The sequence below is a fragment of the Peromyscus maniculatus genome, chromosome 6 (genome assembly GCF_049852395.1).
Source record: "Peromyscus maniculatus bairdii isolate BWxNUB_F1_BW_parent chromosome 6, HU_Pman_BW_mat_3.1, whole genome shotgun sequence".
Classification (NCBI taxonomy): domain Eukaryota; kingdom Metazoa; phylum Chordata; class Mammalia; order Rodentia; family Cricetidae; genus Peromyscus; species Peromyscus maniculatus.
Genome location: NC_134857.1, coordinates 74,321,116 through 74,347,345, shown reverse-complemented (window position 1 = coordinate 74,347,345; position 26,230 = coordinate 74,321,116). Strand labels below are relative to the sequence as shown.

The following is a 26,230-nucleotide window of genomic DNA, read 5'->3' as shown; positions in this document are numbered from 1 at the left end:
ACACCAGAGCTTGCCTAGGTGGGTGGGTACCACGAGTGCCGACCTGTGCTGAAGGGGGTGGGTGGGTACCACGGGTGCCGACCTGTGTTGATGTGGGACTCTGGGGCTTGAGCTGCTTGCACACAGGATAGGTTCTTAGGGTTCATTTGCTCCCAAAGCACAACATATCTGTGGCTGGGACTGTGTGCCCCTGTCAGGAGCCCTGAGGAAATGTGATAGAACTTCTGGGGGGCTCCGCACCTCATAGACACCCCAAACTCTCGGGCTGGTGGCAGGGGATGTTTGTCTAGAGTCACTGTCAAGAATCTTCCTTCCAGCCAAAGCCGATCCTCAGGCAAGTTTATTTAACTTCCCTGATCTCTTTCTGCCTTTTTGAACTGGGGATAATAATGCCTCCCTTACCCAGTGGTGATGGGATAAGACCAATGGGTAAAGTACAGGGCCTGGTACAAAGTACTGCAGCTGAAACAAGAGGAATATTTCAGTCTCCCCCTCTCCTGTCCACTCCTGTAGTCTTACCTCCCTCTTTCTCTTACTTTACTCTCTCTATGTCCCATCACCAACTAATTCTTTATTCTTATTTGTTCACTTTATAACTCACTTGATTCCTGTGTTTGTTTGGATCATGGCTGTCTCCAATGCCTGGCACCCCATAGACCCTCCCTAGCATTGTCGGGGTGGAATGGATGAATGGAGGTGATCTGATCTGTAGACATCTTTCCACAGGAAATCCCATTGCTCACTGAGGGTTGTTACGAAAGAACTTCAGGGCTGATGCAGAACTACGGTTCAGCACAGTAGAGACAGAGAGAGGTGTGGGGGTGGACTTCTTAGAGTTCATAGGTGTGAGTCCAAAGTGCCAGGAAGAGAAACGATTGAAGAACTATCACCCCGCGGAAAAGCCGCCTTTCAGGCTTCTAATGCACATTTTAAAAATTGTATCTACTTATATGTGTGTGAGTCGGTTCTCTCCTTCTACGCTGTGGATCTCTGGGATTAAACTCAAATTGTCAGGCTTGGTGACAAGTATCTTGAGTCACGCCACCTAGTTTTAGTCTTTATTATCTGACTAAAGTCCAAGGTCACACTGAATCACAACTGTATACTCACCTGATGGCAGTTGCCAGGAGGAGCAAATGTTTGAAGCTGTTGCACGGTTAGTTCCTCCTGTGGGGGTTCAGGTTACTGTCAGCAGGGAGTATTGTTCGGTCAATGCCACCACCTGGTGGACGCCATGAGCAAGGGCTTGGTGGTGGAAACCTAATCAGGGCAGGAAGAAGGCGCTGGGGGAACTTCTGCCTTGGGAAGGAAGGGTGTGTGTGTGTGTGTGTGTGTGTGGCTGCTGCTGAGATTTTGGTTGGAAACAAGCAGGTTTAATCCCTGGGGTGGGGGGGCACGGCCGGCACCCCATGGGAAGTGAGGAAAGGCCTAAGGGGGAGGAGGAAGAAGCTGAATTGTTCGAGGGCCTGTCCTCTACCTTCCTTTCCCCATTCCCTCCTCCAAGCATGACTTAAGCCAGGCGGAACCGGTTCCCGGGAAGGCAGAGGTGGAGAGAAGGTCACTGCTGACGTCAAGGACTTTCAGGTAGGAGGTAAACACAGGCTGACCCACTTTTACTTCTCTGCCTTTCACCCTCAGCTCCTGGCTGGAGCAGCCTTTTCTGGTGTCCCTGAGGATAGCTCTCACTGATAGCATCCTCTTTCCCAGATCCCAGTCCCTATAAACCCTAAGGACTGCTGGCTACCCAAGCACGACTCTGTGCACACCCCCCCTCCCCACTCCACCCCCACCAGGGTTTCTCTGTGTAGCTACGGATGTTCTGGAACTCACTCTGTAGACCAGACAGACAGGCCTCGAACTCTGCCTGCCTCTGCACTGGGATTAAAGGGGTTTGCCACCTGGCTGGCTTACTCTGTGGTTCATGACTGCAGCCATTCTTCCTGCTCCTGGTACACAGGTGCACAGATGTGGATGGGACTGGCCAGAGGGAGGCACTGTGTGGTTGTCTGTGCTCCCCTGAATCACTCTTAAGGTTCAAACGTTTCATTTGTCTTTAGGACAGATATTGGTCTAAGGGGTTTGTTTGGGTGGGAGCTCCACCTCCCCTTCCCTCCCCCATCTCTTTCCCCAAACCCGCCCCCTCAAAGCCCGCCAAACACAGCTCCTCCCCAAGAGAGGCTCAGGATCACACTTCCACAGGGTATTTAAGCTGCATCTCAGAAAACAGACACGTGGTTTTCCAGTCACTCATTCCCATCTCCTCTCTGGGGGGCTGGAGAATCATCCAGGAACACTTTATCCATTAAACCTGGGATTTTTTTTCTTTTCTTTCTTTTTTTTTTTTTTTTCTAATTTGGTCTGATTTGGATTGCTGTGTTGGCCGAGAGGCCTATCGGGGTGCAAAGACTTATCAGCAGGAAGGGCCAGTTTCCTCTGTGCAGACCCAAGGGACCTTCATCAGGGGAGGGTGGCTTTGCACTCTGGTTCTGTTTCTAGAGCTCTTGCTGAGGTGACTCAGTGACTCAAGGACTCTCTGAAAGTGCAGGATTTGGTTGGACTCTAGGAACCTGTCATGGTTAGGTTTAATGGTCAACTTGACACAGTGTAGAATTATCTTGACCATGCTGGGCTGTGGGTATGTCAGTGGGGAATTCTCTTGATTATAATTAATTAATGTGGAAGACCTACACATGTTGTGGAATAGGATATTTGTTTAACACGTAAAGATGTGTTACATTTGTTCATGCTGCATTTGTTTAACTATGTAAAGTGTGTTACATTTGTTTATGCTGCATTTGTTTAACTATGTAAAGATGTGTTGCTGTTTCACCTTTCCTGCCTAAGGCACCTGATTGGTCTAATAAAAAGCTGAATGACCAATAGCTAGGCAGAAAAGGGATGGAGGCCAGCCAGCCAGACATGGAGGAAGCAGGAAAGCAGGATGGACAGTATGTAGATGAGGTAAACAAGCCTTGAAGCAGCACATAGATTAATAGAAATGGGATAATTTAAGTTAAAAAACAAACAAACAAACTAGCTGGAAACAAACCTGGGCTAGGGCTGAGCATTCATAATTGATAGTGGGTCTCCATGTCTTTATTTGGGAGCTGGTTGGCAGCCCAAAGAAAAATCCAACTACACACACACACACACACACACACACACACACACACACACACACACACACTTTTTTTTTTTTTTTTGAGATTGAGTCTGACTATATAGCTCTGGCTGGCCTGGAACTTGCTTTGTAGATGAGGCTGGCTTAAAACTTACAGCGATCCTTGCCCCTGCCTCCCAAGTGCTGCGATTAAAGGCGTGCGCCATCATGCTCTGCTCTATTTATTTTTTTATTTATATGTATATGTGTTTATTCATGTATGTGTATGCACGTCTGGCTTTCAGAGGCCAGAAGAGGGCATGGGATCCTTGGAACCAGAGTCTCACAGGCAGCAGTGAGCTGCCTGATATTGCTGCTGCGAAATGAACTTGGGTCCGCTCTTAACCACTGAACCTCTCCCGCTTGCTCTCTTTCTGCTTCTGAGTGTGGATGTGACTAGCTGCTTCAAGTCCTGGCCTTGATTTCTCCACAATGATGGTCTATCACCTGGAATTGTAAACCAAATAAACCTTTTCTTCGTAAAAGTTGCCTTTTGGGGGCGTAGGGGGTAGGGAGAGTTTATCACAGCCATGGAAATAAAACTAAGACAGGACCCTAGGCCCTACTCAGCCTAGCCCTCTTGAAGGCGTATCTCTTGGAGATGGATCCTAGTCTCTGCATGCTCAACAAGCACTTCCAGAGTTTCTGACATCCGTGGATCCTGAGTCTCTTGAACTGTTTAAGGTCTGCTCCTGCTCAGATGAGTGGATCCGGCAGAAAGGAAGGAAAAGAGTTGCTGCAAAGCCTGGAGTTTTTGGTGCCTACTGTGGAGCATGCACCTAGAGACAAACCGATGTTTTATTAACAAAAATAAATACATGTTGGGCAGATGGCAAGAATAAGGGCTGCAGACACAGTGGAGACCCCCCGAAGGAAGCTGTGGTGTCAGTCTACAGACTGAGATGTGCAGATGCCAGGGAGGACCCTGAGCCTAGACCCCCAGCCAGGGGGGGCAGCAGGGCGATGAGGGGCGTCTCACACTCCCCCAGTAGCACGTCCCTGCGCAGCCCCGCGCCCCTCTCCAGCACTTTGGCCCTCAGACTGCGGGTGGCCAGGTCCCGCAGGCCCAGCCCTTCGAAGAAGAAGTCTTCATTGAAGATGGGGTTGGAGCTGCCCTGGACCACGCGGCTGCGTTGAGCTCGAGGCCTAACGCGTGGCTGCAGCCGCAACACCACGCAGCAGCCGCCGCCGCCGCTCCCCGGGCGGGCCCGCGGCCGAGGCAGCCCTTCGGCGCTCACCAGGCGCAGCCGCAGCCGCCCGGGCCCCGCCTGGTACTCGGTGGACAGGCGCAGCTGCCCGCCGCGGGGCCCCAGGCGTAGCACGCTGTCCTTGGTCGGCCGCAGCTGGCAGCAGAGGAAGTCCAGGTGGAAGAGCGGCGGCGCGCGGCGGGGCGCGTAGGGACTGGTGTCCGCCGAGCTGGCCTCATCGGGGGACAAGGAGTGCGGCCTAGGCGTGCGAGGGGAGCCGCAGGGAGACGAGTCGGGCGACGAGGCCGTGTCGCTGTCCGGGGCCCGGCAGAGGCGGAGGTCCGGGGCTGAGACGTGCAGCCGCGACTGCGCCGGTGCTAGGCCTGCCGCCGCCAGGCCGCGGGGCGCGTGGAACAGGGACTCGCGGCGGCGCGTGTGCGGGCTCTCGGGCAGGAAGGGCCAGCCCTCGCGGCCTGCCAGGTGCGGCAGCGAGCAGGCGACCGGGAGGTGCCGGGCGCCCAGGTTGCGGTCCACCCTGGCCTCGGTGCCGCTGGGGTCCCGGAGGCGAGGCGGAATGAAGAACTGCGGGATGCGGTCGGGGGTGAGGACGTTAGGGTTGCAGCGCGCAGGCGAGCCTGGGGCCCGGCGCTTGGGGACCAGGCTGGAGTGCGCGTGCTGCTGCGCCCCGGCCTCTGCGGTCCTCACCCTGTAGCCGGCTTTCTCCAAGAGCCACATGCAGTGAGTGGGTGGGGATCATGAAGCACCGAGGTCGGGGAAGGTCCAAGTCCAGCCTCCCGGTTGGGATCCCTGGACAGAGGTACCCTGAGAGAAGAGAAGGGGATGCGAGGGTCGGTGATGCTGCTGAGAGCCAACACATAGTGGTCTGCCTCCGTGGCCTTGTCCCCAAACTCATGGGATACAAGGCTGGTGTTTAGAAGCAGGTAAAAGAAAGGGTGAAATCTAGAAACTGGAGACATGGAGCACAAGGCCAGACAGATTATCAGATGGAGGGTCTGGGGATGGCTCAGTGGTTAAAAGCACTTGCTGCTCTTGCAAAGGACCCGGCTTTGGTTCCCAGCACTGACATGGTGATTCACAGTCATCCATAATTCTAGTACCAAGGGATCCAACACCCTCTTCTCACCTCTGCAGGCACCAGGCACGCACGTAGTACACATATATACACGCAGGAAAAACACTCATACAACATAAAATAAAATAAGTACATCTTAAAAAAATTTGAAAAATGACTTTCAGTTTAGAGGCCTTGTATACTCCACCCACTTCAGGGGTAGAGAGCATAACACCTGTATTGCACAAAGATTTGTAGCCACGGACCCAGATATTAATCCTGCTCATATATACTCTAGCTCCATGAGGTCACTGCGGCCCTAGGTAGGCCCCCTTGTCCTACACCCATGATCTGTTCTGGGGCCCTCAAAGTTCCTTCCCGGCTCAAGTGGCTTCCGCGCCTGCTTCTCTGGATTGACCTATCCTTGAGCTCTAGCCCCAACTGACTCTTGTCTCCTCCCCCAAATCACCCTTCGCCTGCCTTCTCAAGTTGCTCCTTCAAGAGAACTCACTTCTGCTCCTAGCAGCCGGGCACACGCCTGATTGCTGATCCGCAGACTCGCAGGGCCAGGGCCAGTCCAGGGAGATTCACCTCTTTCGGTGAGTCGCAGAGCCCCTTTCCCTTCCTCTTTACCCCCAGCTCCTCAGCCCTGCCGCATCCTGAGGCTGTAAGGCGGAACTGGGCAGTTGAGTGGTCCCCTCCCACTGTCCACTCTTTTCCCTCGGGAAACCTCAGAGCACAAAGGCACCATTGATTCTCAGCCACCCCCAGTGCGGGCTCAGGAAGACTTCTTTGCAGCGGGCTCCATACACCCCTGCATCGAGTCACCAGGAGCAAAGAAAGTACCAATAGCCTGCCAGGGACTCGGAGGCGGTGTCCGGCTCCGCCATGCGCCCAGAGTGTAGAACTTACCTGTGGGCAGCGGCTGGATACCAGCCTCTGGCTTCTGGCCCCACGGTGTGCAGAGCCTTAGGGGATTAGCTTCCTGTCTAGCTTGCTCCCCCGGCCCAGTCGTTCTGGGAGGAGCTGGCAGGGGCCTCGGCTGCCTACGTCTGTCTTCTTTTCCTGGACAAACACAGGTCTGTCTCTCTGGCCCTCAACCGGACTTTCTTAACTCCTTCCTCTAGTCAGAGCCAGCTTCCCGGCAGCAGCCTGCTAGACCTGAACGTGTGCTGCCAAGACGGGGGGTGCGGCAGGGAAGAGGGGCACGGCCACCAGTGGCCAGTGGCTCGCTGTTGTCCCAGCCCTCCCAGGCAAAGCCCTTAGCCATATCCACACACAGCCTGTCTTCTGTAAAGTCCTCCCTGCTGGCATCCTGTCTTGGCCTCATATTATGGGCTCTGGAGCCATCCCAGTAGCCCCTCAGCATTGTGGCTTTCAGGGGCCAGTTCAGTTCTCGGAATTATATCCAGTCCCCACCCCCCAGTCTCCACCCTCACTCCCGCACCAAAGAAAGAAAAAAGAAAAAAAGCGGCTAGGCTCAGGATTTCTGGATCTAAAGACACTGAGGACAGCTGGTTCCAAAAGTGAGGACCAGTGGACTTACGTCCTCCGTCTTTGGCAGATGCTAGGAAGCACAGGTGGCCACTGGGAAGGTGAGCTCACTAGTACCACCCTCATTCTCTCCAAGACAGAAGCTCACTCCTTCCTTAGCATGGAATGTTTCCTTCTTTACGCTTTTCTTTGTCGACAAGCTTTCTAATTAATTAGGGATGCCTCCTGTCCTATTTCACTCCATCTTTTATGACATTGGTCAGCTTTTTTCTATTATTTATTTATTTATTTATTTATTTATTTATTTATTTATTTATTTATTTATTTATTTATTTATTTTTTCTTATAGGTCAGAGTGAGTGGCCTGGAATTCCCTGTATAGCCCAGGCTCGCCTAGGCTAACCTGCCTGATCCCGGCCCCCAAATGTGGGGACTACAGGTGCAAACCATTATGTGATTTTTTTTTTAGTGTCTGCCCTCTTGTTAGGATGTAAGTGTTATAAGGAGAGTACTTAGCACAAGCCAGGTGCTCATCTGGGATTGAAAAAATGTTTTATGTGTGTGAGTATTTAGTCTACATGTATGTTTGCACATGATGTGTATGCCTGGTGTCCTCAGAAGCCAGAAGGGGGGCATCACCTCTTCTGGAGCTGGAGTTCAGACAGCTGTGAGTCCCCACATGGGTGCTGGAAATCGAACGTGGGCCCTCTGGGAGAGCAGAAAGTGCCCTTGACTGAAGAATCATTCCCTCCAGCTCTTCAATTGGGATTTTTTATTTTATTTTATTATATTTTATTTTACAATACCATTCAGTTCTACATATCAGTCACGGGTTCCCCTATTCTCCCCCCTCTCCCCCCTTCCCCTTACCCCCAGCCTACCCCCCATTCCCATCGCCTCCAGATCAAGGTCTCCCCCAAGGACTGCAATCAACCTGGTAGACTCAGTCCAGGCAGGTCCAGTCCCTTCCTCCCAGACTGAGCCAAGTGTCCCTGCATAAGCTCCAGGTTTCAAACAGCCAACTCATGCAGTGAGCATAGGACTTGGTCCCACTGCCTAGTTGCCTCCCAAACTGATCAAGCCAGTCACCTGTCTCACCTATTCAGAGGGCCTGATCCAGCTGGGGGCCCCTCAGCCTTTGGTTCATAGTTCATGTGTTTCCATTCATTTGGCTATTTTTTTTCAATATCAATTGGGATTTTAAGGTGTAAATGAACATGATTAAGCAGAATTATACTTGAAACAGATTGTGCATCTGTTCACTGAACATCTGAATTGTACTAGTTGCAGTCTTGAGTACACAGAATGAACACCCCTGCCTCAAGCACAGCCCCAAGACAAACTGAAATGCAGGCTCATGAAGACAGTGATTGTGTTGTCCTCTGATGATACTTGAGGATCACGTTCCTCCTGGTCCCCTGGTAACCTCCGACCTTGCAGTTCTGTGGCTCCTGAGTCTGTATAGTCCTGCTGGTTTTCAGGGGAGGGTTGGGCTGTCACAGTCCATAGTCTGGGCAACAATCAGATGGGCCAGGAGTTTTGAGATGTCAGCTTTGTGGTTTCTCCTAGCTGGTAGGTAGAAGGAATGCACCTAACTCTCAGAGTTGTGAGGATTACTCAAGGTAGCACATGGGTATTAGTTAGGCTGACTTCTGCCATGAGAAAACAGGAAACCCAATTTAATATGGAGTGGTGAGGATATTAAAAAGGATTTATTTTTATGTGAATAGGCGTTTCGTCTTCATGTATGTCTATGTACAAAGTGGGTGCAATGCCAGAGGAGGCCAGAAGAGGGCACTGGATCATATGGAACTGAAGTCAGGCAGTTGTGAGCCAGAAACCAAAAACCAGGATCTTTGGCAAGGACAGCGAGTGCTCTGCCCTGAGAAGGACAGTCTTGACTTGTAAAATAAGTACAAAAGTAGAGTAGGATTTGTGGAAACTTGAATATGTATGCTGGGAATATAGCCACAAGAAAACAAATTCCCCTGGCCAGATGTAGTTTATACTGCCCTGGGAGAGGGCAGGCAGTGGTGACATATGCACTGGCTAAGCAGTGAGGAGGCTGGTCTCCTGCGTTAAAGGGGCCCGGTGTCTGTTGAGGATGGAATAAGGGGGAAGGGGACTTGTAGAGAGCGTAGAGGGAACGCTGCTGAAATAACGTTGTGTGAGATGACATGTGCGTGAACCGGGGCTGTAATAGTGTGTTTCTGATATACCCTGGAGACAGCACTCCCACAGGGACTCACTCCCGTTCCGAGTTTTGGCCTGAGTATCTGAAAGAATGGAGTTGCCATTTCGTGAAGAGGGGGACTATTAGGTGCTCAGTTCCATAGCTGTCCACTTTGAGACACTTTGATGTTAGACATGTCAGTGGGGATGTGGCGTTGACTTTCGGATATATGAGTCTTGTGCCCAGAGATGAGGCACAGCTCACCTCAAAGGCACCAGGGGAAATGAGGATGGAATTGAAAGTCATGAGACTTGGTGACATGTCAACCAAAAGGGCCCAAGAACTGTGCCCTGGGTGCTCCTACATTGGATCCCGAGGGAAGAGGGGCGTGCTGTGCTGTGTGCCGAGGTGAGATGAAAGGCGGGGCTTATTAGCAAACAGAAGTGTTGATGGCTTTGTCAAGAGCAGTCTTGGTAAAGTGGTGGGCAAATGCCTCAACAGAGTGGGCTCAAGCAAGAGGGGTGAGGGACCCGAGAGATGGCTCAGTGCTGAACAGTATGCACTGCTCTTGCAGAGTTTGATTCCTAGCACCATATTAGATGACTTGCAACAGCCTAGAACTCATTTCCAGGGGATCTGGTGCCTCTGACCTCTGTGAGTACCTACACTCACGAAGAGTAGCAATCTTAGGCTCTGGTCTATCTGGTTGGTTTTTATTGAAGAGAGAAGGCAAAAGCACCCTGGCCTAAGTACTGACATTTTGACTTTAGACTCTGTTACCTGCAGGATGAAATACAGTTCAAGTTCCCAAGCCCTAGGGGAGTTGAGAATTCTCCAATGGCTGACCAACCACCTCATATAAAGAATAGTCTTTATGCATCTTTAGTTCTCTAGAAACGCTATAACTGTTCCCCAAAATAGAAAGAACAAATGAATCTGATTGGTTGGACTGAAAGGCTTACATTGTAGATTGATTGACAGTGATGGAACATTCAAGGAAGCCCCTAATCTCTAAATCCTGATTGGCTGAAAATTGTAACTGTAATTTGGCAACAAGTGTTTATGATTTTTGTGCTTATAAACCCACTTCTGCCCCTGCTTGGGGCTGTCAGGAGAAACAAGGCTCCCCAGTCCTGAAGCCCTGATCAATATGCCACTTATGTGTAAATTATTAAAATCTTTGGAACCTATAAGTGTTGTCTCTTCTTCCTTGTGGTGCACAACGGGCTAGGTGTAACAATTATCTCAAGTTTAATCTTTTAGGATTCTTATGGCAACAGCAAAATCCTTATTTCTTGGGAGTAGAGTTCTATTTCCCATTACAGGGTGCAAACCTCAGGACGGGGACACACACACACACACACACACACACACACACACACACACACACACTTAAAACAAACCAAATCTTTTTGAATAAGATGGAAGAAAGCAGAGGCAATTCTGTTGTGGTGAGTTGGCTGAAAGGGTAGGAAGAAATGGGGCCATGGCCAGAAGAGAAAGGAAAACCAAGAGAGAATCTGTTGTTTTGAGACAAGCTGCCTTTGAATTATTTTGAAATCTCCATGTAGTAGAAGATGATCCTCCTGCCTTCACCACCCACCAAGAGCTGGTATTACAGTTGTGCCCTATCACACCCAGTTTATACAGCGGTAGGGATCAAACCGAGGGTCTTGTGCCTGTTAGGTAAGTACTCCACAAGCTGAGCCATATGCATATGCTTTAAAGATCTATTTTTTACTATTTGTGTGTCTGGGAGTGGGGCAAGAATGCCTGTGGAGGTCAGGGGTGGACTCTAATCCCCTGGAGCTAGAGTTATTGGCTCTTGTGACCTGCTTGATGTGGGTCCTTTGGAAGAACAGCAAATGCTCTTAACTAAGAACCTTCTTTTTAGCCTTCTGTTATTAGTGTGTGTGTGTGTGTGTGTGTGTGTGTGTGTGTGTGTGTGTGTTATATGTTTGGTTGGAACCTCCAGCTCATCCCTGCATAATCCAGAAAGCCCATTCCTGTCTCTTATCCAAATCCTGTCCACTCAGAGAATCTCTAAACAAAGAGAAGGAACAAAAAAGCCCAGTTCCACATTCTTGGCTGGTAGGGCAGGCAGCTTCCTCCTCTGAAGTTGCCAGCCACCCAAGTCCCCACCTAAAGTGTTCAACTTTTGACCATACTTGGGCACAAACCCAGCTTTTGGTGGACACATCATCATACCTCACCTATATCCTATAAAGTCTCCCTGCTTTCATTTGTAGAAGCAGCTTCTCCTTCTCTGGCCTCCATCTCTGGGACTGGAGAGAACCTGCCCTGGAATTGCTTTGCTCAAATAAACTTGTTGTTATACTTTTTCAACTTGGCTTGATTTGGCTTACTGTATCAGCAGAGAAACCTATTAAGGGAGGCGGGGAGGCAGAAAACCTATTAACACACACACACACACATACACACACACACACACACACACACACACACACACACACACACGGCAAATTCTGTGACTCTAGAGAACCTTGACACACACTGAGATATTGTGAGGGTGCCATGGTCTCTCAACCCGGAAGTGAGTTAACATCAAAGGGGGTATTGGTCATTCATTCTGCTCCCCACCCACTTCCCTGCCAACTGCCTGGAATCAGAGAGCCTGGCTGGAGGCTCTTGTTGTGAATGCTCATCCTCAGAAAGGATTGAAAGCACTCTTCTGCCATGGGGGCTCCGAGACCTCTCTTCGGAGACCATGTCATGCTGTTGCTTCTGTCTGTCTATCCATGGTGTCGATAACCTTTTTATAATAAGTTCCTTCCCCCAGATCGGTCTCAGTGTCCCTCTGGAAGCACTCTCATCAGAAACCATTCAGTGAGCTGGCTCAGCAAGTGAAAACACTGGCACTGCTGCTGTTCTTGACAATTAGTCCATTTCCATTGCCACAGCAAAGTTCTGGAGACTGGGGGGTTCATGGAGAATAATTTGTTTTGGCTCATGTTTTTTGGAGACTGGAAAATCCCAGAGCTTGGAGCTAGCCTCTGTGAAGGACTTGGGAATGGCTTAACGGTAACAACCCACTCTCACAAGAACAAACTCAGGAAAGAAAGGCGTTGAGTCCTCTTAACAAATGTGTTAACAAGATAGCCCAGTGGATAAAAGTGCCTGCCGCCAAGGCTGAGGACCTGCGTTGCATCTCTGGTGTAAGGATTTGAGTTGTTGATGCAAAACCCACATCTCTCATCTTAAAAGAAATAAGAGATAGTTTATTCTGGAGCCATGTTGAGTGACCATGCCCAGGAACACAGATTTAGTTTATCAACCTCCCCCACAAAATTCCATGTTCCAACATGGCAGCAATGTCACAGAATTGTTATCCTTTAATGGAACAGAGAAATTCATAAATCAAGGCAAGTTCATAATACATTGGTGGGTATATCAGGGAGACAGATACTTGGAGATGGGGGAAACTTTCCTATAGACTCAAGATGCAATCTAATGGTGTTCTTAGCTTTTGGATTGATTGATAGAAGTTAGTTGCCTGCTGCTAAGTTAATAGATCCTGAAATTTTTTTTTTTTTTTTTAAATCTATTGTCACAAGATGTTAGTTCCAACATGGGGAGGGAGGGCAAGGAATGACTGTTTTGAAGGGCCAGAATTTAGCCCAAGATAAGGTTGGAATGTTGCCTCTGCACTGGCAACAATCCAATCTTCAAAGCTACACAAAGAAACCCTGTCTCGAAAAAACAAAAAACAAAACAACAACAACAACCCCCCCCAAAAAAAACAACCCCAAAACCAAAACCAAAACCAAAACCAAAACCAACCAACCAACCAACCAAACAAACAAACAAACAAACAAATCCAATCTTTCCATGGTACTGAAATTCTAATCAGTCAGTCAGTCTCTGCAGACAGATTCCTTTCAGGAACTTTCATTCACAGCCAGAGGCAACTTTTCAGAAGTTTTTGTGCACAGTTTTAGAGTTGGGCGTGGTATTGCATGCCTTTAATCTCAGCAACTCAGGAGGTAGAAGCAGTGGATCTCTGTGAGTTCAAGGCCTGCCTGATCTAGAACAGCCAGAGCTATATATAGAGTCTTTGGAGAAGGAGAAGGAGAATGAGGGAAGAAAGGAGGAAAGAATTTGAGTATATAGGTGAAATAAAGAACTAGAATTTCAGGTTGACCTTGATGCTAAGAGTAGATTTACAGGTCAAAGAAGCAGCACCCTACCCCTAAACCCTGCAGTTTTTGAAATTGAGAATAGGGAGAGGGTGGGGCATAGCCAGACCCAGAAACTGCTTTTCTGGAAAAACCACTTTTCTTTTTCTGAGAACCCCACTTCAAAAATAAAAAAAAAAATCCTACAGAATGCGAAAGAGAAAGAGAGAAAGAGAGAGAGGGAGGGAGAGAGAGAGAGGTCAGAATTGTCTGTTCTTGCAACCTTCTGGTTCCAGGGCCATTGGTTATTTTCCAAAATTCCATAGGTGGCAATTTTCTTGGAGCCTTGAGCCTGTTTTATAGTCCTGGTTTGGGGAATTTCCTTCACCTGGGACCTACATGGTAGAAAGAAAGAGAACTGACTCCTGTAGATTGTACATATGTACACACACACACACACACACACACACACACACACACACACACACTGTAATGATGCAATGTAGTAAAAAAAGAAAACTCTCCTAATGGCCTAATTATCTCTTAAAGACATCACTTCCCAGCACCCGTCTAATGGCAATCAAATTTCAACGTGAGCTTTAGAGCAGACAAGGCATATTCAAACAATAGAGACTTCTCAGGTGTCCTGGTTTTCTTGCTCTTTCTGGTGCCACTGTAGAACACTCAGGGGAGTGAGCCTGTGCAGAGTGCTTTCCTGGGTCCAAGCCAGAGGAGAGATGCAGAGCTGGGCAGGTCTTTGTTTCTAGGTCAGCAGGCAAGTGCTACAAGGTTCCCTGTAAGAAAACAAGAAAACTGCTTTTGGATATTGTTCCATGTCTTGAGAGATTGTGTGGTGTCCTCAGGCAGCATGAATCGGCTGTGAATGCTCACTGGTGATAAAACTATGCCTTGCAGTCTGGCTTATCACCCAGGACCTTTAATTATTGGCCTAGTTTAGCAGTCTCAATTCCTGGAAGGCTCTTTATTTAGAAGCTGGTATGAGGCACTTTCTTGGATGGCTAGATCTTGTGTGCAATGGCATGATGGTTTGAAAGAATATGGCTCCCAAAAGGAGAGACACTATTAGGAGGTGTGACCTTGTTGGAGTAGGTATGGTCTTGTTGGAGGAAGTGGAGGTCACTGTGGAGGTGGGCTTTGAGGTCTCATACATGCTCAAGCCATGCCTAGTGAGACAGTTCACTTCCTGTTGCCTGCATAAGATGTAGAACTCTTAGTTACTTCTCCAGCACAATGTCTGCATGCATGTCCCACCATGTCCCACCATAATGATATTGGACTCAACCTCTGAACTGTAAGTCACCCAATTAAATGTTTTCCTTTGTAAGAGTTGCCATGGTCATGGTGTCTCTTCACAGCCATAGACACCCTAACTAGGACAAATGGCTACTATCTTTTTGGTTTCTTTTTGTTCCTGATTCAGGCATCTGGAAAACACATAACCTTTGCTTCAAGGAGAATAAATTGTCACTTTTGCCTGGATGGTTGTCTTAGTCATTGTTCTATTGCTGTGAAGAGACATCATGACCAAGGCAACTTTTATAAAAGAAAGTATATAATTACTTGCTTGTTTACAGTTTCAGAGGTTTAGTTCATTATCATCATGGTGGTATGAATAGCACCAGAACAGTAGCTAAGACCTACATCCTGATCTGCAGACCAAGAGAGAGAGCTGGACCTGGCTTGGGCTTTTGAAACCTCAAATCCCACTCCCAGTGATACACTTCCTGTAAGAAGACCACACCTACTCCAACAAGGCCACACCTCCTAATCCTTCTTAAATAGTGTTACTTCCTAATGACCAAGCATTCAAATATATGAGCCTCTGGGAGCCGTTTTTATTCAAACCACTACACCGGTCTCCTTCTGTGGTAGCTGTGTCCTGGATGTACACTATAGGAGGGAATAGGTTTGCAAATGAAGAGGCAACATTTCCCACTGTTTACCTAGATGGCTCTCAAACTTGCCCCTGAGAGTCCTCCATTGGTCAAAGCACTAGACACGAAAGAAGCATCCTGTCCCCTTTGAGCCCTGTTTACTAGCTGGCCTTGCCAGGTCATGCCTGTCCGTGGAGCTGTTCCTGAGAAGCTCCCAACTCTGTAGATTTCCACAGTATAACGAAGTGCTAGGATGCAACCAACCTATGTCAAATGGAACTCAAACACAACTGCCTCTCCCTACCCCCCATTTATTTTTAACTGCTTAAGAAAGGTGAACTATATTCCTTCTCTTCTTCCGGGAATGTTTGGATGAATAATAGACTCACCTTGATCATGAAATGAGGAAAATCTGTTTTTCAATATATTTAGACTCTGAGTCTCTAACAAAATGTTAAAGGCAGTGGTGAAAGCACAAAAGAGGTTTTGATAGAAGTGTGTGTGTGTGTGTGTGTGTGTGTGTGTGTGTGTGTGTGTGTGTGTGTGTGCCGACTGTGCTGGCTATCACAAACTATCCGTCTCCAGCTTTGGGGAGGCATTAGGTCAAGGCCCTTCAGATCCATGTCTTCCTACCTTTGACCATCATTTGAGACTGACTGCTTAGAAGAAGGTGGTCTAGTTACTGGAAAGATCCATCTTCCTCGCCACTGTTGCTCAGACTGCATAACTCCATGCTGCACCCGCAAAGGGTTTCAGTCTCTCTGATCTCCTAAGTTCCCAGTCCAACCCCAGTTCAGGTTTGAAACCAAATCTTTCCTTGCTAGTATAAGATCTTGAGCCTAGACCTTCCTACGGACTCCTCTCAAACAGAGGCAGGGGCTACGGCTGTCAGGGTGCTCTTGGAACCCTTCTCTCTTTCTCTTTTCTTTTTCAAATTAAAATACAGCAACATCATCTCTTCTCTCTCCTCCCTCCATTTCTTTATCTTTTAAATCTTTATTTTATTTTATGTGTATGGGTGTTTTGCCTGCATGTCTGTCTGTGCACCACTTCCATGACTGGTGCCTATGAAGGTCAGAAGAGTGCATCAGATCTCCTGGAACTGGAGTTACATGCATTTATGAGCTGCCATTGTGGGTGCTGGGAATTGAACTTGGGTCCTCTGGAAAGAACAACCAGTGCTCCTAACCATCAAGCCATCTTTCTAGTTCTATTTATCTTTTTAAAGAAAACAAAATTGGAGTTTTTTTTTTAAGCAAAAGGTTTTAACACAGATTTGGGTATGGATCTCAAGGAAGAGGGAAAAGTGCTTAGAAGGGCAGCACACACCCGTAAGATATGGATGCAGACTTCTCAAGAGCGAGTTGCCCTATTTCCCCTCTTCCCCCTTCTCTTCTTTCTCCTCATCCTCTTTTCGTTCTTCTTTTAGTATTTTTGAGACAGGGTTTCTCTGTGCAGTCCTGGCTGTTTGAAACTCACTCTGTAGACCAGGCCACTTAGAACTCAGAGGTCTTCCTGCCTGTGCCTCCCAAGGGCTGGATTTAAAGTCGTGTGTCATGATGCCTGTCTTCTCTCTTTTCTTTAGTGTAAGTTAGATCATATTTTCCAAACTGCCTTTCAGCTTTGGGAGCACTTGAATAACTTTGAGGCCAGACCCCCAAGTCCCCCCTATTGGATTCTCTCATTTGTATCTGGCCACTGGAAGCCAACACCCAGTATGACTTTGGCAGTCCTCTGTTGAATATGGAAGAACTTTCGTTAGCCAACAATGACTGACTCTTGGAAACCACTGTCTAGAGTGAGAAGCACTTTGTGTTGAAGATATGGGTGAAATTACAGAGATTTTAAAGCATTTCATAAGAAAATTCTTTGTGATATGGCCTTTTGAAGCTTTTTTTTTTTTGTTTTTTTTTTGTTTTTTTTTGTTTTGTTTTGTTTTGTTTTGTTTTTCAAGACAGGGTTTCTCTATGTAACTTTGTGTCTTTCCTGGAACTCACTTGGTAGCCCAGGCTGGCCTCGAACTCACAGAGATCTGCCTGCCTCTGCCTCCCAAGTGCTGGGATTAAAGGCGTGCGCCACCACCGCCCGGCTTGAAGCTTTCTTAATTTTGGCTTTTCCCCATACATTTTCTCTGCCCACTGGTTGTAATGCAATAATGATTGACCCAAGAGAGGAGCCCTTTTACCTTGTAGCCTGCCCTGGAGAAACCCCTTTCTCCCCAGGGTTCTGAGGAGACACAGACTTCTCCTGAGTGCCCACTGCCTCCTCTGCGCCGCTCTTCTCCATAGCGAGCGTTTCTCTGTAGGTATGTGCGCGGGCACATTGTCTTCTGTCTGCCTTTACCAATGCTCATGTACAGCGCATCTGTCACCACCCTTGGGCTGTGCTGACTGGCTCCCCACCTTCCTCTCACTGAGGCTCAGGCCACTCCAGATATCATCTCCCACTAGCAGTGGAGGGCTCAGTGTGACATGGTTGTCCATGATCTACTTGGTTTCCTGATGTCACAGAGGCTTTCCAAATCCTCCTCCCACCAGGCTTCTTTCCCACCCAAGGCCATCCTCCAATATCACGGATGAAGCTGAGGTGCTCTGGTATACATTCCCTCCATCTCTTTGCTGCTCTGTGTCCCCATCCCCTGACTTTTGGTCTCAGAGTCAATCTGACGCTGTCCTGTGACTCCTGTCTCTGTGTTCTTGATCCATTTCAAAGACCAATTCTGAACCAGTTTATAAATACAGTCACATTTCTTTCCTTAGAGAACAGTAACGACAACAAAATTCCTGGAAATAAAAAATACATCCCTTCCCTCATGCTCCATCATTTGTCCATCTCCTACTGCCTCCTACTGCCTCGCTCCTCAGTGCCACGCCCTGACCTATTATTTCTAGTATCCCTCTTCCTGCCTGCTCTTCGCAGCCTCTTCAGCAGGTCCTTGGTCTTCCACCAGACTTTAAGCTTCAGTGTGGGCCCAGGGCCACCTTTGACCCTCTCTGTTCTTCTGTTCCCCTCCACTCCTATGTGCTTTCTACATTAGCCACTTCCAGGGGTGGCCCTCCCCAGCTCAGTACCCAGGCTCTTGCTGGTACTTCCTACAGGATGGGGGTCCTCGGAGCACCTCACACCCAGTGCAGGGTGTATGTTCCACCTCTGTTCACATCTCTCTTCTCCTTTCCAGGAATGCCGCCTGGGACCCCCAAGCCAGACAGCACCCCTTCACAGATGCACTCTATACAATTGGTGTATGCCCTGAACTTCTTCTATCCACCAAAGCTCTCATATCTGTGGGTCTGCCTTGCAAAGCCCTACTGTCTTCAGTTCAGAGCCTTGGAGGGTGTCTCCTACCCAATGCTCTGCCTTTGGTCTTCTCGACTCTTTCCCTGCCCCCAGAGTCATCTTTATAAAAGACAGAACGTTATGCCACCCCTCCCCCACCAGCCCCTTGAAGGCTCCTCTTGCCTACGAGGCAAAGTTCAGCCTCCAGGGTGAGGGTTCTGAATCCTTCGTGGTCTGCACTGGCCCTGCTGCAGTCTCTCGGTGTCCTGTCATTCAGTCCTTTGGGGGTCTTGAAATCCCCTGTGCTCTTTCCTACACTGTGCCTCCGCTCAGAGTTCCCTCTGCTTGGAAGACCTCACCTTCCCTCCTACCAGTTGGTCCCACTTAACCTTTCCTTGCAGTGCTGGTCCTGGAACCCAGGTCTTATGCATGTTGGGCAAGCATCGAACCACCGGGCTATGTTCCCAGCCCACCAGCTGCTGGGGGATGTCTTTTTGTGTGCTGTAAATATATGTTGTTCCCATTGGTTAATAAATAAGCTGCTTTGGCCTATGGCAAGGCAGCTTAGAGGTAGGTGGGAAACCCAGGGAGAGAGACAGGAAAGAGAAAGGCAGAGTCTGGGGCGAGATACCAGCCTGCTGCCCAAGGAACAACATGCCAGCAGACTGGTAAGCCACGGAACATGTGGCAAAACATAGATTAATAGAAGTGTGTTAATTGAAGATATAAGAGCTAGCTAGCAAGAGGCCTACCATAGGCCAAACAGTTTGTAAATAATATTAAGCCTCCGAGTGATTATTTTATAAGTGGCTGTAGGACCTTGGGGCCGGGCAGGACTGGAGAAAACTTCTGACTACAACCAACAGTCTGTCTGTCTGTCTCTCTCTCCACATACGTGTGAGTGTGTAGGTCCAAGTGTGTATGTGTGGAGGCTGGGGTTCAACACTGGGGTGTGTGTGTCTTCTATCACTGTCTACCTTGGTTTTGAGACAGAGTCTTCGACTAAATCGGAGCTCACTATTTAGGCTAGCCCACAAGCCCCAGGAGATGCCCATCTCCACCCTCCTCCCAGCTGGGGTGGAGGTGCTTGTTGCTGCTCTCATTTCCCCCATGGGTTCTGAGGCTCTAAACCCAGGTACGCATACAAGCACCTTACCACTGAGCCACCTCCCCAGCCCTGTTGTTTTAAGACAAGACCTCACTACACAGCATAAGATGGTCCAGAACTCAGGATCCCTCCCCTCCCCCACATCTCACCCTTCCTCGAGCAGGGGTTATAGCCATGTGTCACCACACTACTTAACTTTTGAGTTTCATTCAGCTTAGGCAAAGCTTCTTCTAGATTTTCTTCTGGAGTTCATAGAGCTAAATGGACTTGGCTCTTTTTTCAGCATACTCTGCTCTTCTGATGGGAACCAGGGAAGGGTGGGATAATCTTGATATGGTGATATGTGCTACATCTCCAGGCCGGTGACCCTGACTTGTATTACAGTGGACCAGACACCTCCTTTAGTGCCTGGCACTTGGCAGCAGCTCTGTGTCCCCTGTTGGTGCTGGTGGGAAGTGGGCACTGGAAGATTAAAAAAAAAAAACTTAACTAAAAAACTTTTAAAAATTAATGTATTTTATGTGTATGGGTGCTTGGTCTGCATGTAAGGTACCATATGCATGGCTGGTACTTCATGGAGGCCAGACAATCTCCTGGGACAGGAGTTACAGATGGTTGTGAGTCACTATGTTGGTGCTGGGAATCAAAGAACAGCCAGTGTTCTTTACTGCTGAGCCATCTCTGACCCGTGGACAATTTTGATTCCAATTACAGAAGGTTTTTGGGCTGATGATGGGGTGGTAAAGTGCCTTCTCCCTCATCGGCCACCTGAGTCCCGGGGACCCGTATCTGTTAGGTGGTGGTCCCAGGTAGATCGAGTCATTACTGTCAACTCTGCTGAAGGCATAGTCATTGCTGCTGGAATGGCTCTTCTTCCAGCTGCAGCTGAAGGAAAACACCTGCAAGAAAAAAGTAAGCTGAGAGCTGAGAGTCAGGACTGGAGAGCGGGAGCGTGGTGAGGCCATGCATGGACTGTTTGTTTCAGACTTCCCATCACCTGAAACTGTCCTGCGGTGCAGTTTTGGTAATCCTCACTTAGGAAAACATTTTACTTGTGTTCTCAAAAGTTCTCTTCATCCATGTCTCTAGCAGGGATCCCATCCCACTCCTAAAAGGGCTAGACCCCAGCTTGGAATCATTAGCTGCTCTTCCCTCCCCTTTGACGTGGGTTGGGTTGTGGCCGGCCCAGCCTGAGGATGAGGATGTCTTTACCAGAGGACTTGGCATAGACAGTCTGCTTGTCTCTGCTCTGGGCGATGCAGGACATGTACAGCTTCTGGTCCTCAATCTTTTCTACTTGAATGTCCAGGACAGCCAGAGAGCCCACGGGGATCAGGCTGGAAGAGGAGGCAATTGAGTTCATTTCTGCACCGGCTCCCCACTTTGGCCTCTCTCCTTTTCTCACCCACCTCACCCGCACTCCAGGACTCACAAGCAGCCCTAGGTTCAGGGACTGTTTGTTGGTTCCTGGTGTTGAATGGCAGAGGTTGATTTCTGACCCAGGACTAGAGAAATGCTTGGTTAGGAAAGGAGCCTTGCAGAGCTTACACAACCCCACGATGAAACAGAGCCCTGCCATCAGCCACCGCCCGCCCGAGGATTCACACTTACTTTTTAAACCTGATGTTGAGACTTAGTGTGAATAGTCCTTCTCCAGCCAGATAGGCAGTTTTAGAAAATGTCTCATCCATCATGGCCGCCAGTGACCCTCCGTGGGCAAACCTGGAGTTCAGGATGGGAAGTTAAGACTAGGGCTAGGGTTGCTAGATAGACCCCCTCCCTGGGCTGCTTTTCAGCACCGTGGGAGGTACTAAACCTCCCAAGCTTTTCTCTTTCTTCTGAGTCCCCCTAAAAGTGGATCCTCCATCTCAGGCAGCCAAACAGGAAAGGCACACAGAGATACGTCCTGTGGGCTTCATTAGTTCAAAAGTAACTGAACTTCCCTCCGTTTTGCTTCAGCAAAACGTGTTAACCACTGATACAACTATTTTATTGCACCAATGGAATTTTTTTTTCTCACAAAATTAAGAGACCATTTTCTGATTCATCACCTAATTGCTGGCTGCAGTTGCCACATTTTAGAAGGCATTCAAAGAAGTGGAAAAAAACCCCTGAGCTTTTGGACTTAGTCTCTCGTGGTTTTGCTTTTTGAGACATGATCTCACTCTGAAGCCCAGGCTAGACTTGAACTCATGGCAATCCTGCTTCAGCCTCCTGAGTTCTGAGATTGTAGGTGTGAACTACCATGTTTAGCTTGATTTAGTCTTTGAAGCACATAAGCTTGGGCCATCTCTCACCCTACCAGTCCCTCAGCCATTGCTGGACCCACAGTTTTGAGGCAGGTTAATTAACTTATGACTTATTAAAGGGCCTGCAAGGTAGGCTTCTGAGCAGCACTCTTTGGAGAACATCAGAGCCCACTTCAGTGTGATAGCACAGACATTTGCTTATGTCAAACCTCATTGTCATTTATGCAAACTGCACTTCACAACAAGGCTTTGTCACCGTTGGTTAAGCGAGGGGAGAATATGCACATGACATAAAACAGATCTGGGCTCTGCACTGAGAGGACCAGTGCCCTTCCTCGTGGACCCAGGCCAGCTGTTCTTGCTGTCTTGCCAAGGCTGCAGTGGGATGCTCAGGCCCTCCCTCCCCTCCTGCTGTAGTGGCATCATACCAGCTGGCTGGACTCCTGGTTCTGCCACTCACTACCTATGTGTTCTTGAACAACCTGCTGAACCATTCTGAGCCTTCATTCCCGCCCCCTCCCACCCCCAGGTATTGTGAATAAAAAGAACGACTATCTCATTGATTAAGTTCCCCAATCTCATGCACACTTCCGGGCACTTGCCTCCATTGCTGTGAAGAGAAAACGAGTTGGTGCCTAGACCTGCCCTTGCCTCTCTGTGTTCCTTGGCAAAATGCTGATTCTGCAGAGCAGTTCTTAGCTGATGGCAATTCCTTCCCACTTGCTTTGCCTGGGACTCAGTGGATCCTGTCTCTGTACTCTCAGTCCACTGACCGGCCTCAGTGCTGGGCCATCTGCTCTGCCTTGTTTTATAGCTTTCACACACCCCGAATGAAATGCAGCTGCATTTCTCTCCACACTGTCTCCTTGGGGATTTCTTTTTCAGAAGGGAAGGAATCCTTGACCTCTTAGGACTTGTATTTATGGAACATTCTGAGGCTTCAATCAGGGGGTTCTTCATACATGCACAGTGGAGCCTGGAGAAGAAGCTAACTCAGATTGTTCTCACAGGCCTGGCACTGAGAAGATGAAACCTAGTTCCTTGCACCCCATTTTAGGTCTTTAGAGACTCCAGGCCTAGTGGGTGCTGGACCTACCCTGCTGAGCCAAGCCTGTGAGGAATCTACCCTGGGCTGTCTGAGGCCTTACCCTGGTGCCCCCTCCAGGTAGGGGCCTGGCTGGAAAAGACAGACTGACTTCTTCTCAGATGGGTGGAAAAAGATGACATATTCATAGCCTTGTCCTTCCAGTTGGATGCATCTGGTAAAGATGCGCCAGTCCTGTTTGTCTGGGGAGAGAGGACAGTTTTGAAGCAGAGATACCTCAGGGTATGGGGACTTGTCAGGACACAGCATCATGAGCTTAACAGGGACAAGGGGGGAGGACCAGACACCCCAGCTCTGTTGTTAGGAAGTCTTTTTACAGGGGAGGAGGGAACAAAACATGCTCCTTGTCCCTTGTCTTCTGAGAGCCTGTGCCCTGGGGAACGAACACTCATAAAGTGCATGACCAGGCAAGCATTCTACCAACTGAGCTGTCTCCTCAGTCTGGAAATAACGAAAAATGTTTTTTCTCAAGACAGATTTTTCTCTGTGTAGCTCTAGACTTGGAACTCACCCTGTACACCAGGCTGGCTTCGAACTTACACCATCCACCTGCCTCTGCTGGGACTAAGGGTGTGCACCACTGTGCCTGGCCTGGTGCCTCTGCTTGGCCTGTACCATGAGTTCAAAGGTCACCTACAAGTTATGTCGTCCATTCCTCGCTGAGGAGCAACCACATGTATGAATGAAAAAAAAAGAAAGAAAGAAAGCACAGACTGACAGACACACAGAGACAAAGAGTGGGGCAGGGTAAAGGTGGCAGCTCTGTCAATCAAATCCGCTGTGTGTCTCCAAGTGCCATCTCACCTAGCCGAGCAGAGGTGTCGTGCTGAGGCCTGCAGGAGGTAAGGGATGCCCCAAGGTTGTCACAAGGCTGGGAAGGCAGGGCTGGGACAAAGCTTAGCGGAGGGAAGAGCCATTGGTGAGAAACCAGAAAGAGCAGGGTCCTGTGTTGGCAGCCCTCCAGCTGGGCTGCAGCTGGGAGCAAAGGTGCCACTTGGGTGTGCTCCCCTTCAGAGAGAAGGAAAGGAGCCAGGCTGACAAACCTGTGTAGACATGCTTCCCATCCACAGCTGCTCTGCAGGAGGGGGAGGGGGAGACAGCAGCGAGAGCCTCCAGTCTGTGGGGCGCCTGAATGTCCTTCCTGAATGTCTCAACATTTTTTATTGTACTAATTCTTGGGGGAATTTCATACAATTTATTTTGATAATATTTACCCTCTTCCCTTTGGAGAAAAGTTCTTCCTGAGTAGTCTTGGGTGGCTTTGCAGACCAGGCTGGCTTCAAATTCACCTCACATTCACCTGCCTCTGCCTTCTGAGTGTTGGAATTTGTGTGCCATGACTAGCCTTCCTGAATGTTTTCAAACCAGAGAAAGGCGGCAGGCTGAACTGACCGAGTGTTTCAGGCAGGGTCCCCCACTGTGGGTAGAGGAGTGTGTGTGTGTGTGTGTGTGTGTGTGTGTGTGTGTGTGTGTGTGTGCAGAGGAGTGTGTGTGTGGAGGTGTGCATGTATGGATGGAGTTGTGTGTATAGGTGTGTATGTGTGGGTGGGAGTGGAGTGCACCTTTAATTCTAGTGCTCCTATGCAAAATATGAGGTGAGGACCTCATATTTGTGTGCAGGGGGATGGGCAGAGGTGTGTGTGGGGTAATGATGGAGGTGTATGGGCAGGTGAAGGTGTGTGTGTGTGTGTGTGTGTGTGTGTGCGCGCGCGCGCGCACGTTCTGGACACTTTCAGACCTGGTCTTACCTGAGGCAGCTACCAGCCCGGATGGGAGCTTAAGCCCCCGGATATGTTCTCTGTTGGATTTGAAGGAGGGTAGTTTAATCCACCTATCTGACTTGGTTTTCTCCAGAAATTCTTGGTACAGGCTCAGCATATCTGGATTCCAGCTGGCATTGGGAAGGGCATAATCCTTTAAATCTGTGTTCTCTGGACAGAATCTTGCAACCTAAGCAAGAAAAATCAGGATGGCATGATGACATCTTGGAAGGTGGGGATCATTCTTGGGCTGTGGGACCATCATTTAGTCTGTTTTTGGGTTTGGGGCTTTTCAGTCCTGTCTGCTGGAGTGTTACCCAAAGAAAGAGCCCATCTTCCTCGTAAGGGGTTTGGAGACACCTGAGTATGAGTGGCCTAGCGGTGTTAAACAGCGAAGAAGTGGGGACGTCGAGGATGGGATGGGATGGGGACCAGCCATCCCATGCTCATTGTGCAGAGGTGCAGCGCTGTTAGTGTGAGTAGTTCCTTGAAATGGAGGACCGCTACTATTAGTCCCCTTGAACAGGTGGGGACACTGGGGAACTATGATTAAGTTTATTACACTTGGGAGAGACAGACAGACACTGTTTCACTGAGGGGTAAGCCTGCAATTGGTGAGAGGTGTTTATTAACCCCTCACTACAGGAGCTAGTGGCTTATGGGCCTGTCTGGTAGCTCCTCTGAGATGCTTTCAGGCCCCAAAGAAGTGGAATACCACGGTCAGGGTCAGGGGCAACGTGGTCATCTGCCACATGTCAGTCATTAGTCACTTCTGTGGGTAATGAGCTTCTGATTGACAAACCCACAGACGGGCTTTTGTCGGGGGATACCTCACTTAGCTGTTGCAGTGTACACCCTATAAGAGATTTGCCGGTGGCCACACAGGATTTGGACCAGGATCTGTCCTACTAGATTTCATTTGGGATATGGCCAAATAAGTACCCCAAAGCATTTTCCCTTTGCCAAACCAAACAGCTCCACATCAGCCCAGAAATAAGGCAGGAAAAGAGGATTTAGGGTGCTCGAGCCCCAGACCCTTAGAGAGGAAGGGAGCTCATCTGACTCTTTGGGAACTTACCAGGGAGTCTGTGGAGGATCCGAATGCTGAGGCCTGGTGCAGTCCGGGCAGGAGATGGGGGTTTCTCGGGAGAGCTTTGTGGTGGACAAGTCTTGCCACCCTCTGGAAGCCTATCCTCATCATGGCTGCGTGCTGGGATCCTGGCTTTGCTTGGATCGATAGATACAGGCTGACTCCGGAGGACAAATGAACATCAGACAGCCTTGCTGGGATGATGGTGAAACAGCTTCCCTCCAGGTTCTCCTGACTCAGGCAGGCTTTCTCCTAGCAGGGACCTCCCACTGAAGAGAGGGTGGCTGTGCAAGAGTGGGCTGGACTGGTACCACACCCACAGGCTTGGGGCCTTGAGCTGGTCCCAGAGCCCTGCCCAGTGCTGGGGAGGGGTACTTGCTGCTTGAGCATGAATGGGCAGGAGGACTGGCCTGTGCACAAACAAGTAGTGTGGGATACACAGGGACTAAGAGAGAGGCCCTAGGTTTCTGAGGGTAGAAGTCAAGAAAATCTCCAGGAAGATCAGTTTGTTGTATTAGAATCCAG

At 49.1% G+C, this 26,230-nt stretch overlaps 2 protein-coding genes across 3 annotated transcripts; both read right to left on the bottom strand.

The window, feature by feature from the left end:
• Positions 1-3,753: 3,753 nt before the first annotated feature.
• Positions 3,754-5,082, bottom strand: C2cd4d (C2 calcium dependent domain containing 4D). Its single transcript, XM_042279472.2, has one exon. It carries the CDS (start codon positions 5,080-5,082, stop codon positions 4,051-4,053), a length of 1,032 nt encoding a protein of 343 aa, XP_042135406.1. The 3' UTR covers positions 3,754-4,050.
• A 14,914-nt stretch (positions 5,083-19,996) lies between these two features.
• Positions 19,997-25,945, bottom strand: Them5 (thioesterase superfamily member 5). Of its 2 annotated transcripts, XM_006994821.4 has the most exons (6): positions 25,694-25,945; positions 24,604-24,805; positions 22,899-23,037; positions 21,113-21,223; positions 20,714-20,838; positions 19,997-20,400 (listed from the first exon to the last, which is right to left on the bottom strand). In XM_006994821.4, exons 1-6 carry the CDS (start codon positions 25,814-25,816, stop codon positions 20,351-20,353), a joined length of 750 nt encoding a protein of 249 aa, XP_006994883.1. In that variant the 5' UTR covers positions 25,817-25,945; the 3' UTR covers positions 19,997-20,350. The 2 variants fall into 2 exon arrangements, with proteins under 2 accessions (XP_006994883.1, XP_076430622.1); XM_076574507.1 differs by lacking the exon at positions 20,714-20,838 and having other exon boundaries at positions 20,128-20,400.
• Positions 25,946-26,230: the final 285 nt, after the last annotated feature.